Source organism: Lacerta agilis, chromosome 16 (assembly GCF_009819535.1).
Source record: "Lacerta agilis isolate rLacAgi1 chromosome 16, rLacAgi1.pri, whole genome shotgun sequence".
Classification (NCBI taxonomy): Eukaryota; Metazoa; Chordata; class Lepidosauria; order Squamata; family Lacertidae; genus Lacerta; species Lacerta agilis.
The window spans coordinates 21,508,463-21,521,514 of record NC_046327.1 but is presented as its reverse complement, the minus strand read 5'-3'; the positions used below and the strand labels follow the sequence as shown (position 1 = coordinate 21,521,514).

The 13,052-nt window shown below is 41.7% G+C and overlaps 1 protein-coding gene across 2 annotated transcripts; it reads left to right on the top strand.

Moving 5' to 3' along the window:
* The first annotated feature begins 622 nt into the window (after nt 1–622).
* DNAJA1 (DnaJ heat shock protein family (Hsp40) member A1) lies at nt 623–11,289 on the top strand. 2 transcript variants are annotated; one of them, XM_033173980.1, is made up of 9 exons: nt 623–755; nt 1,822–1,967; nt 2,719–2,896; nt 4,026–4,130; nt 4,263–4,490; nt 7,042–7,156; nt 8,564–8,679; nt 9,432–9,532; nt 9,669–11,289. In XM_033173980.1, exons 2-9 carry the CDS (start codon nt 1,836–1,838, stop codon nt 9,885–9,887), a joined length of 1,194 nt encoding a protein of 397 aa, XP_033029871.1. In that variant the 5' UTR covers nt 623–755; nt 1,822–1,835; the 3' UTR covers nt 9,888–11,289. The 2 variants fall into 2 exon arrangements, with proteins under 2 accessions (XP_033029871.1, XP_033029870.1); XM_033173979.1 differs by having other exon boundaries at nt 627–797.
* Nucleotides 11,290–13,052: the final 1,763 nt, after the last annotated feature.

Below are 13,052 nucleotides of genomic sequence, written 5' to 3'. Positions count from 1 at the left end.
CTTTTTACACACACTACAATCAAGTAGTGTATAAATTTTATTAAACAAATAAATAAATCCCTCATGTTCTCCAGGCACGACACACTAGGAAGGAACAAGATCCTATAGCAGAAGCCTATCAAGTGGTGCAGCAATAAAACTGCCAGCACATTTTGCAAAGCTAAGCAGGGTCCAGTATGGTTTCAAATTGGATTGGGCCGGGGGTACACACACCCTGCATTGTAAGGGGTTGGACTAGATGACCCTCGGGGGACCCTTCCAACTCTAAAATTCTATGAGATATCCTGGACATACGGGACAAGCGGTTGCAAGTTAACGGAACCGTTCCCTGTACAAGAAGCGAACAGCGGCCATTGTGAGCGCCCCGTTTCTTTGTCAGCGCGAGCCCCGTTGCATTTTGGAACTTGTAGTGTTCTTTTATACCACCGGGCACGACCTGATAAGGGCCGCCTCTGGTGCATGACGGGATTTGTAGTTTCCTCCGATGACGTAATTCCCCGCGAGGGGAGGAGTTGGCTTTTCGCGTCGCCGTTTGGCAGAAAGCCAGCGAATGAGAAACGCTGAGCATAGGAGGCGGAGGCGGGGCTTCCGGGAATGGGCGGGGCTTTCTTGAGAAAGGAAAAAAACTCCCCGGATACTGACTAGGCTGAGACCGGCTCGGAACTTTCTAGAAAAGTCGCGGCTTGCCTTGCCTTCTGTGTGAGAGGAAGCGGCAGGCTGGTTGCTCGGCTCCCTCAAGCGCTAGACCTCGTTTGGTTTTGGTTTTTTAATTTCTCAGCCGGGGGCGCGAGCGTATGGTGAGTGAGGACCGAAAAGGGGCTGCCTGAGCCTCTTTCCACCTACCCCCCAAAAAATTATCCCACCGGCGCCCGCTGTTCCACACAGAACGGGCGGGCAGTTGCGCGGCTGCTCCCAACCCCCCCTCCCCCACCACGCTTGTGTAAGGAAAGGGGGAGGGGGAGGGAATGTGGCGCGCGCCTGGTCAGCTGACGCCGGTATAGCGTGGGGAGGGGGGGAAGAGGAGGGAAAAATGTGACTGAACTTTCCCTAAGGAGGGAATGTAAGAAGGTGCGGGGAGGAGGGGGGGCCTGGTTGGGCCGTTGGTGGTGGGGAGGCTGCCTTGAAGCCGGTCGTAACCGTTCTCCAGGTCGGACTTCTCAGGAGGCGAGCCCTTTGAAGCACAAAAGGTGTGTGTGTTCAGCTATGGGGTGACTTTTCGTCTTCCTTAAGCATGGAGTGGTGCTCGCCCCCCCCCCCTTTCCGTCTGTAGGAGGGAGGGTGATGCTGTTTTAAGTGGGGTGGGGTGGGGAGCAGGAAGAGTCTCTTGTCAGATGTTGTGAACTGCCCTGTGATCCTCAGACGGAGGGAAGTGTAAAGATTTAATAAATATAAAGATGGGCATCTCTCTGTAGTGGTCTCAGGTTGGGTGTGAATTTGTGAGGTCGTTGTGGGGGGCTGGGAAGGCCAAGGTTGTGAGATGGAACTTCCACCAACCCCTCCCCCAAAAGGTGCTTTTGAGGGGTTTGTTGGGGGAGGGGTTGAGAAGCCCACATTGTCCCGTGGAAGTGTGAAGTATACAAGGGGTACCATATTGCTGTTTTGTGGGGAAGTTTGGTTAATGCGAGGTGAGGGCATTCCCTTTTAAGGTAAAAGCTATTGGGTTCTGATAGTCCTCAAGGAGTTTGCTTTCATAAGCATTTGGGAGACTGGAATGCTGAAACTATGAGAGAGACTGGAAATGTCTCTAGCTTACTGTGTTTGTTTGATGTGTTTTTCATGTTATTTGTCAATGTTATCCTTCCCTGTCCCTTCCTGTTGCAGGTATCAGCTGAACCATGGTGAAGGAGACCACATACTATGATGTACTTGGGGTAAAGCCCAATGCCTCCCAAGAGGAGCTGAAGAAAGCTTATAGGAAATTGGCACTGAAATATCATCCTGATAAGAATCCTAATGAGGGCGAGAAGGCAAGTGTGCAAGCCCCTTCCCTACTACAGACATTATGCCAATTAGTTTTGTGAAACATGCTTTATCTGCTGACTACTTGTTTGTATAGTACCTAATGGCTGTGAATTTAGAGTGGGTTGGATTCTGGTACCCAGGCAGTAATACATACCCTCTTCCCAGAATGTGGCATAACAGTCTGATACTGACATGTGTTTATCTTATCTAGGTCTATTTCTCCATACTATTAGTTTGAGCATGTGACATACTTTAGAATTTGGAGGTGGTGAGCAGAGAGCTAATATTGCTAAATGAGAAGCTATTGGTACTTGTACACCATCTTATATTTATAACTTATTTTGCCTCTTGTGCAAAACAGCCCCTCTATAGTGCAAAATGGATATCAGAACATTGATCATTTCAAGGCTCTTTAAGACTAAACGCCTTGTCTTTTGCTTTTAAGAAGCTTAAATTCAGAAGCACAACTACAGTCCCTGCAAATTCTGAAGTTTCACAAATGGAGAGTCTGACCATCTTAACCTTTAGAAATTTCACATTGATGCCAAATGTGATTTAAAAGGCCTGACTTTAATATTGAACATAGGGTGCAGGGTGGATCCTTAAGGTTAACGTGTATATAGCCAGCTGGATTGCTGTTGAGCATTAAGTTCAGATAGCGGTGCTAAATAAATGTTAACAATAGTACAGGTAATCTTCTGTGAATATTCTGTAAAGAGGTTAAGCTTTTCTTTTCTTTTCTTTCTAATCTTGTAGTTCAAACAGATTTCCCAAGCCTATGAAGTACTTTCTGATGCTAAGAAAAGAGAGTTGTATGATAAAGGTGGTGAACAAGCTATAAAAGAGGGTGGTACTGGAAGCGGCTTTGGATCACCCATGGATATATTTGATATGTTTTTTGGAGGTGGTGGAAGAATGCAAAGAGAAAGGAGAGGTAATGGCCAACTTTTTTGGAACTAGTTCATGGAAGTGATTGTAGTTCAACCAAAAAAGCAATTTGTATGGGCAAAGAGAACAGCTCCTCAGATTTCCATTTGAAAGTGAAGGTGGCCTACTCATTTAGCTGTATCTTATTAATATCATGAGTTGCTTTGGTGACTCCAGTTAAAATACATTCCAATCTTAAGGACTTAAATTTTATTAAAATGTCCATTTGTAGTACTTAATACAGTGTTTCAAATTTTAGTTTCTGATATTTGAAAGTTACTAATCTGGAACTTCAGGTATAGAAATGATAAAAGTTAAGATACAAACAGTGAATAATAAAAAAACCTGGCTTATATAGCATCCCAAAAGAGTTTTCTGACTTGTATGTAAGCTATACATGTTTACTTGGAAATGTTCCACTAAGCTCAATATATTGCTATTTCGTAAATGTACCTAAGATTGTAACCTTGGAGTGCAATCCTAATCTCTCATGCTGGTCGCTGTAGGGGATTACAATGATGCTTGGGTCTCTTTCCACTGGTAGAAAGGAGAACTATGCAGGGGGAGGGGTGCTTTACCCAGTTTTGACTTCTGGGTGGAAAACTACCATCAGCAGTTGTTCTGCAGTGTTAGCAAGCAGTATGCTCTGGAACAGGTAGGGGTTGAAGCACCAGTGGTTTTGGATCTACTGGATCCAAAGTCCTAAAGATCCCCGAGGATTAGTTTCCTTCCTAGAGTTGGTATAGCAAAAAGAGTCCTCTCCTCCCCCATTCTGCTCTTGTGCAGCCAACTAGCAAAGCTTTGACTGTGGCGCTAGATCTGCCATGTTACTTCTCCCCAGCACCTCATTAGGATTGTTCAGACCATTTCTCAAGAAATCCAGCTTTCCTTTTAAAGATCAGGCAGCACAGAACTCCCTCCCTTAAGTGGGGTCAGGGATCTTGCTTAATGTCAACTAGCAGCGATCACAGTTGAAACTTGTCGTAGAATGGCTTCCCAGGTTAGAGAAAAATAAATTAAAAAGGTGAAATTTATTGGTAAGCAGGAATTTGATGGATCTTGGAAAACATAACCTGAACTGAAATAAAATCAGATGCCAATCATATTGGTCCTCAACAATATGCCTTTCATTACAGGTAAAAATGTTGTCCATCAGTTGTCAGTTACTCTAGAAGACTTGTACAATGGAGCAACGCGAAAATTGGCTCTACAGAAGAACGTCATTTGTGACAAATGTGAAGGTACACTGATAAACTTTTGTTCTTTGGGGTGGGGGAGCTGAAAAAGTCATATTGGAAACGAAGTGCAGTTGTAAAGGGGGGAAATAAGCATGTAGTGACCTTGTGCTTATTTTCTTTGATGCTGTTCTCTAGGCCGAGGCGGCAAGAAAGGTGCTGTGGAATGCTGCCTTAATTGCCGAGGAACAGGCATGCAAATTAGAATTCATCAGATAGGACCCGGAATGGTTCAGCAGATCCAGTCTGTCTGTATGGAATGTCAGGGCCACGGGGAGCGCATTAGTCCCAAGGACAGATGTAAAAGCTGCACTGGAAGGAAGATTGTTAGAGAGAAGAAAATCCTGGAAGTTCATATTGATAAAGGTATGTCTCATTTTGGGTCTGTAGTTTTAAACCTAGTTATCTTTGAGGGAGCAATCATGGAGAACTCTCACAAAAGTTACAGAAGAATTGCTGCTGCTATTGCGACCTACTTGGTAATAGAAGTAGCCTGCAGGTAATTTAGCCAAACACCTGATATAATCTGGATTATTGCATTAGAATCACCACAGTCAAGAAACATAGCTCTGTGGAAAACAGTGCAGTTGTTCCTTTTAGCAGTCCTGTTGGAAGCCCCCAACTTGCTAGTAAGGCAGTGAAATAAGCCAACCTACAGACAAGATAAGTGTTTCTGCATGCTCGGATACCTGGAGAATACAAAAAATGCAATTTTCTGGGCAACCAGAAATTTGGGACCTGCCCCAAAGCTTGGAACCCAAAGTCAAAGACAAAATGATGTGCCTCTGCTGTCTCTGTTCAGCTCCAGCGTGGTGTAGTGGTTAAGAGCAGTAGACCCGTAATTTGGTGAACCGGGTTCGCGTCTCTGCTCCTCCACATGCAGCTGCTGGGTGACCTTGGGCTAGTCATACATTCTTTGAAGTCTCTCAGCCCCACTCACCTCACAGAGTGTTTGTTGTGGGGGAGGAAGGGAAAGGAGAATGTTAGCCGCTTTGAGACTCCTTTGGGTAGTGATAAAGCAGGATATCAAATCCAAACTCCTCTTCTTTTCCCAAGTCACCAAGAGGTGACAGAGCCACAAAGTTGCCACAGAGACAAGCCAGTGCATCTTCCCCTTCCCTCTCCAGGTATTGGGAGGAAGCTTTGGGTTTGTTTCAGTCAGCAGAAGCTGGCTGAGCACTAGCTATGAGATTGTCATGCCCTGAGAGTTGAAGTATTCTCACTGCCACAAATACCAGGCAACTGGGGATGAGGAGAATGGTGTGCCTAAGCCATTAACATAGTATTCTGGAGGAGTCTTGGGGAACGCTTTATAGGAGTTCCGAGGGAGAATTATTAGGCTTGGAGAAGTGTTTCATTCTACGATAACTCCTGGACTTTCAGCTGTGATGGAAGAAAAGCTTCCAACAACTTAAGTGTCTTTGGATGGAGGAAAAGGGGTTTAACAATAGGGTTGGTAGATGTGAACCATGAGGTACATAACTCCTAAACTCCCCCATAGGGAATGGAAGAGTATCCCTCTCAGGGCTGAATCTACATGGACAGCTTCTAGCTTTCCTAACCCTGAACCTCTGTAACCAGCACAGTAGGGAAACGGTGTAATGCTGAAATGCAGAGCTGAATGAGGAGGAAGCTATGGAAAATCTGGGGGTATTGAAATCTATGTAATACTTACTTCACTGCTTTAACAACATAAAATCATGATTTGAAACTTAAGAGTTTTACATGCTAATGGTTTTGTACATTTATGAAATTTATTGAACACTCCTATACATTTACTTGGATAATCGTAGACCATCATGAATGTTAACAAGTGCCTACAAGAGGCATAAACAGGAAAACTTGAATTCAGAAGATTAGATGGAAACCACAATATAGTGGAGCATTACATGATGGAAGATGGAGTGATGACTTCCGTTAATTTATTTGTGTCGTATCCATCCTGCCTTACCACTCTTACAGCAGACTTTCACTTCTGGAACTGGACTTCCTCTTCCTCTCCTTTCTGGAGCTGTTTTTTTTTGGGGGGGGGAACAGGGAGAAAAGAGGAAGTCCCATTGCCCAAGGAGAGTGCCGATTGTGCAGTGCTAGATACTTTTCTGGAGTTAGTTTTGTTTTTGTTCTTTAAGTTGTGTATTGGTTGAAAAGTACATTTTTTAAGAATATATAATGAGATTGAAGATGGTTCACCTAGTTCTCACATTAATTGTGGGCACAAATCGGTTCCTAAGAGTTGTGGGAGAGTTGTGTGGCTGCCATAGTTAGTGTTCAGAAATTTGGCTTAGGTGGCTGTTTAAATCTTTCTTTTCATTAGAGGTTGGAATCACAATACAGGACTAATGCCGTACAGTTTTAGTACAAAAGCTTTGGGAAACATATTTAAACATTTTTATTCTACCTTAATAAAAATGTTTTAATGTTTCCCAAAGCTTTTGTACTAAAGCTATACAGCATTAGTCACATTGCAATTCCAACCTCCAATGACTACTTTGAGAGTGTAAATAATAAATAAATTTAAAAGGTATAAAAACCAGGCAGAGCTGCAGGTAGAATATAGTCCATAATGCAGAAAGCCTAACGAAAAAACTAGGCAAAAAAAAAAAGATGTGAAAAAACTTTTATTACAAGAGCTTGTAGTTACCAGGTACTATGGAATACAGATAGTTTCTAATCCATGCTCCCTTGTTCTAGCTCTTAATTGATTTCTCTGTTGTTACCACGCCAACTTGTCTCAAATGTCTTCCAGAAAGCTTTTCACTGTTCTGACTCTTAACATCTTGCAACATCTGCCCATTGGCAGAATTTAGTAACACGTACAGTTCTTTTGAAGCAGTGAGAATAGTAATACCTGTTAATGTCTATAATGCTGTGATATTTTTGTGCTGTTTCCCCATCTTACATGGTGCTTTTGCAATAGGAATGAAAGATGGTCAGAAGATAACTTTTCATGGTGAAGGTGACCAAGAACCAGGATTGGAGCCAGGAGATATTATCATTGTCCTGGATCAAAAAGACCATTCTCTCTTTACAAGGTAAATTTGTGATCATACTGCTATAGGAATTTTAACTATGTTAATATGTAAGGGCTGGTTTTTATATGTATATGTTGCCAGTCTCAGGGTTTGTTTATTGGATAAGAGGAAGGTTTTAATATATTTAATCTAATTAAGGAGTAAAGTTAAAAATCAAATCATTACTCTTAGAGATGGTCCAGCTACTATAGGTCTTCAGGAGTAACATGTAAATCGGGCAATGGGGAACCACTTTTGGCTGGAGTACCAGATCTAAAAGTAACCAGGTCTTCATGAACCAGTGATGGGTGTAGCTTAGTGTGCTGCTGATTGTTCTTTTGCCGCCATGGATCATGTTTAAATTTGGTGCCAAATGCAAGACACATCTGCAAAGGAACCGCTGGGAACATAAGCTGATTCCCAGTGGTTCCTTTGTAGCTGTGGATTTACCTGTGCTGTGCCTGTGAAAAAAATCTGAAAACAAGCTGTTCCTTGATACAAATCTAGCCACAAGATTCTGTAGCTTGAGAGTACCTTCCCCACTGACTGCTAATATAGAAGACAGAGATAGCAAGTGGTTAGTGTAGAGAAGCCTCATTGCTTGATAAACCCTCAGCCTTCAGTTTGCATTAGTATCCATGGTGGTGGGTGGGTGCAGTTTTGCCATGCTTTTGTCACCACAGGTGCTAATAAGAAATCTGTGGTAGAAAACCTTGCTGGTTGGTAAAATAGTCATCTGTACTGGGTGATACTGACTTGCTTAAAAGCAGGCTTGGGAGATGTGGTGAAGCTCTGAAAATCAGGGGTGACTGGATGTAGTTGCTTTTCAGTTAAATACATTACGTTCACATCCATAGTATCCATTATAGCAAAACTAACCACTTAGAACAGACATAGAAACATAGCCACCCCACCCACTATTCCCCCTTTTATTCCTAACCTAACATTGTATGTATTATTAATGTCTCATAACAAATGCAACTGAGTTGTATAAATCATGACTTGAAGAATGAGGCATCACACTTTTTGTATACTTAAGAAATATTTAATAAAAATTTAAAAAAGAAATAGGACAGTCAGTTGCAGTAGAAACCCCCCCCTTAAAATTGTGGGTCTTGAAAGGCCCTAGGATCAGAATAAACTATGGGGTGCTTCCAGTCCTGCAGGAGTAAAAGTTGCTTCTAAAACAAAATTTGTAAAGACTGTATGAGTGATGTTCTCAGAACCGTGTTCTGGATTTGTACTTCTACCTTTTACTTCAATAGTACGCTTAACTCAGAGCAGCCAGTGTCATGCCCTCCAGATGTTGCTGAACTACAGCTCCCCTCACACCTCACTATTAACTATGCTAGCTGGGGGCTGATGGGAATTGTAGTCTCAACACCACTTGGAAGGCATCCTGTGGCAGATAGTTCTTTTTCTCTACAGACGAGGTGAAGACTTGGTCATGAGCATGGATATCCAACTAGTTGAGGCGCTGTGTGGTTTTCAAAAGCCAATTACAATGCTGGATAATCGAACCATAATCATTACTTCTCATCCTGGTAAGTATTATTTGAGAACAGGTATTTTGGTGTATTTTCCTATTGCTTACTGTGGGTGGTAAAACTTCCAAGTAATATTTTGAGTTAATAATCATCACATGAAAATGAAGTGGGCTCAAATCTATGGAATGCAGACTTGTGACACAACAAATACTGTATGTCAGCTGCTGAGATCCATAAGTGAGGAGGGTGGTGTTGCACTCAAGTCTTGTGTGAGAGCTTTCACCTGCCATCTGGTTGGCCACTGTGAGATCAGGATTCTGGTGGCTCTTTGGCCTGATGCTGCAGGGCTCTTGATGTCTTAGAAAAGCTAGTATTCTGTATAGCAGTGTACAAATAGCATTTCAGTGATAGACTCCTATTGCCTTGGAGAAATGTCACCATCACTTGCAGCTGTTCTTTGACATGATGAAATGGAAATAAAGTTTGCAAATAGATGTTGGAAGTCCTCTTAATACAATACTGAACATTAATCCTGGTTTGATTGGTAAGCAATATCTCTTCTGTTTGCCAGTTTCCACTTCCAATACTTGCTGCTATCTGTGCAAAGTGAAGTTTCACTACACTTTTCTGCATGAAATAACTACTTCTGCATGGTTGTTTGTGCACCTTCATTCTCTCTTGCCTTGCTAGATTTATTAAATTTTAAGTATTTCTCACAGGGAGTAGTCTTACTACTCTGCACAGAGAGTAGTAGAATGCTAATAAAAATAGGTTTATTAATGATAACCCTTTATCCTTTTGATTCTTAGGTCATATTGTTAAACATGGAGATATTAAGTGTGTACTGAATGAAGGAATGCCCATCTATCGCAGGCCTTATGAAAAAGGCCGTCTGATCATTGAGTTCAAGGTAAGATGTAGCTGTCAAAAGCCACTGATTAAATGAAATTTCTTTGGTAAAGTTTCTTCTACTCATGTTGTATACACACATCTATCTAGAGATGTAATGATGCATGCAGTGCACTAATAGTGTGCCCTAATTTCAGGTGATATTTCCAGATGGTGGCTTCCTTTCCTCAGATAAGCTGTGTCTATTAGAAAAGCTGCTACCTCCAAGGCAAGAAGTGGAAGAAACTGAAGATGCAGATCAGGTAGAGTTGGTGGACTTTGACCCATCTCAGGAAAGAAGACAACATTACAATGGGGAAGCCTATGAAGATGATGAGCATCATCCCAGAGGTGGTGTCCAGTGCCAGACCTCTTAAAATGGCCTCATGATTCCCCTTGTGCTGCTTACCCTGTATGTCAGTTGTGGATGAGTGAAGGACTAAAGTTGCTAAACTTTCTCTCAAACTTGCCATCATCCCTGTAATATTTAAAACATAGTTGTTTTTAAATCAAGTTAACAAATTTAAATCAGTAAAATGCTACACTTCAATCAAGTTGGAATGATGTTCATATTTCCGTATGACCTCTTAAGGAAACTAGAAGCCACTTTGCTCTGGCTTTTTTATTTTGTGCATTGTAAGTGTATTGTGTGCAAACGCACTGGCTTAGTATTCAGTGATTTCTGTTTAGTATTATAAATTATATTCCCTTTAAAGTAATGCACATGTATTTATGATTCATGTTTAAAATGTGAAATTAAAGTTTTGTATTCATCTGCTCCTAGAATAAGTTGGTGTGTTTTGGATGTATTGTGGCTGGTTGAGACTTCACAAGACACTGTCCTGTGCTGGAAAGTAAAAGCCCCCCTCCACCCCCAGCTTTAGGTAGAATGCTGTGTTAATGTTATACAGGATCTTAACATGGCTAATGGGTGAAAGGTGTTGAAAATTCAACCTGCCTAGTGCTTATGTGTGATGAAGATCAGAATGTTCAGGCTTGCTGTGAACAGCAAATACTTGGCACCTTGAACAATGGCAACCATGCAACTGAAAGCAGCATGATTATTCTTGGACTAAAAGCAGAAAAATATATAGTATCTACAACTTTAAATAGGAAAGGTGGACCATTTGAACTTATTAATATTTATCTTTAAGTGATCCTATTAACAATATTCAAGTTCGTAGACTGCATGAGTACTTCTAGAAAACCCCTAACTCTGACACTGAACTAGTGTCAAAACAATTCAGATAGTTTTGTGTGAAGTTTCTTATAAGGGCTACCTCTACAATTAGCCATTTCAACATGTTAACTGGTTTTATAACTAAATGGGATATAGCTTACTAAAATGGCTTTATATTCCAGTTCATAGCTGGGCATTGATAACTAAGCCAGGGGCTTAATAGATTCAAGTGCCTCTTGAGACTCAGCTGTACCTAAGGTGACACTTGATTATTAATTTTTAAGAATTCCATTGCAACCATCCCTATTATAAGAATGAGCCCAGCACATTGTGCATCATGCTGTACATACAGAGCAAGTGAGCTAACGATAGCAGTCTAGTTTTTCACATCCATGACCTTATATTCGAGGTTTTGATCTATGACTTCTTTCTAGTCTCTAGTCTGAGGTTTGATTAAGCTGTATAGCAAATTATCATGGTCCTTGTGATAAGGATGAGTTAGTTTAATTGAGTATGTGACTTCTAAAAAATGCTTGCATATTGTACTTTAAACCTGAGTTTCAACCTATAGGGGGAATAAATACTGTCCTTACTTCTAACAGTTTCATCTCTTCCTTTTTTATTACCTAAATCACCTATCAAAGCATATTAATGCAGGGAAAAATTGTGCCCTTGTGGCAATTTGTACCTATTAAAACAGCCATTTCTTGGCCCTGGCCGTGTGTAGGGAATGCTCAATAATGTTGTTTAACATTACAGTTCATCTACTTTAGCATTATGAAATGCATTAGTTCTTTACAAGTTAGGCTATTTCAAATGAAGTGACAAAAGTAATTTTTAAAGCATTAATGTAATTTGGACAGCTCTTCTAATGACAGTATGGTAACTTTTCTTATCTTGTAAAGCCTATCGTAGTACTGGTCTTGGAATGACTAGTCTGCCTCCCACCTCAACCAACTACTTATATTTTACTTGTTCTAAGCAGCTTATCTGCTGAATCATATAGCCTGATGCTGTCACGATTCATCCAGAGCACCTTGCTGCCCCAGGCAGTTCCCAATTAAAACGCTGAATAGCTCCTGCTTGTCACTCTTAGCCACCTGAACATCCTCAGCAAGCCCAGACAGTTAACTGGCAAAACATTTAACAGCAAGGGCATATCTCTGGTAGCTCTCAAATGTGGTTAGCAAGACTACTTTGTGGGGAAATAATTTGCTTGGCATTTGCACCCAAGAAAAAGGAATTTTTCCCTGTCCTCCATACTCCGGAGCACATCATAAGAAGCTGCTAGTCTTGGATAGCTCAGCTGGTTAGAGCATGGTGCTGGTAACACCATGGTTACAGGTTCAGTCCCTGTAAGGGACAGCTGCCTATTCCTGCATTGGAGGTTGGACTAGATGATCCTCAGGGTCCCTTCCAACTCTTATGATTCTAGATACCACCTCCCTCATAGTGCAGCCTCAGATAGGGCACTTCTGTTTTAAAATGGAAGGGTGGATAGTGAGGTTGAACAAACACAACTCCCCCCCCCCCCAAACCAATTCAAAACAGGCAAAAATGCCAGCCAGCATAACTAATGGGATAAGGAATTATGGGGACTGTAGTCCTATCTCTGCTCCAGAAGAGCTTAGCTAGCTCTGCCTTTCCACCAAAACTGCAATATTAGCATGTTTTATATCTGCTGGATATGTAGCAAAGCTGTCCTATTTTTCTCTCTACTGTAGAGGAATTGCTTAAGAGAACCCGCTCTATTGTTCCCAACGCTTGGGAGGAAGAACACATAAAACATGATAGAATTGTAGAGTTGGGAGGAACCCCAAGGATCAACCCCCCACAATACAGGAATCCTGCCACAGCTGTCCCTGGGTGGGCAGGAACTACCAACCTTCTGGTTAACAGCCAGGCGCACTGCCCCACTGCACCAGATATGTGCTCAATGATTTGTTTTATAAAGGACAACCCTTGGTTAAACTACACACAAGGCAGCAAGTGTTACACAGCCTCAACAACTGTATGCATAATTAGTTCATGCAACAGAAAACTGCAGGTTATCAGGTGAGGATCCTAATCACAATTTGGACGCTAAGTGGCTGCTTGCACTGCAGTGAAGTACAAAGAGAACCAACTCAAAAAAGCAACTGTCAGCTGTTTTGACAACAGTGACCATTCCCAGGGCTGGAAAACAGCCTTTACAGTAGAATCCCAAGTTCAAAAAGAAAAGCTAGACCCATACACAGGGCAGATGCTTTTGTAGCAATACTTTATTGTAGAATAGGCACACTTAAAAAAAATAAAGTACCACCAAACAAATGGCTCCAAATAAAAGCTACACAAGTCTAGAAATCAGAAAATTACCACTGAA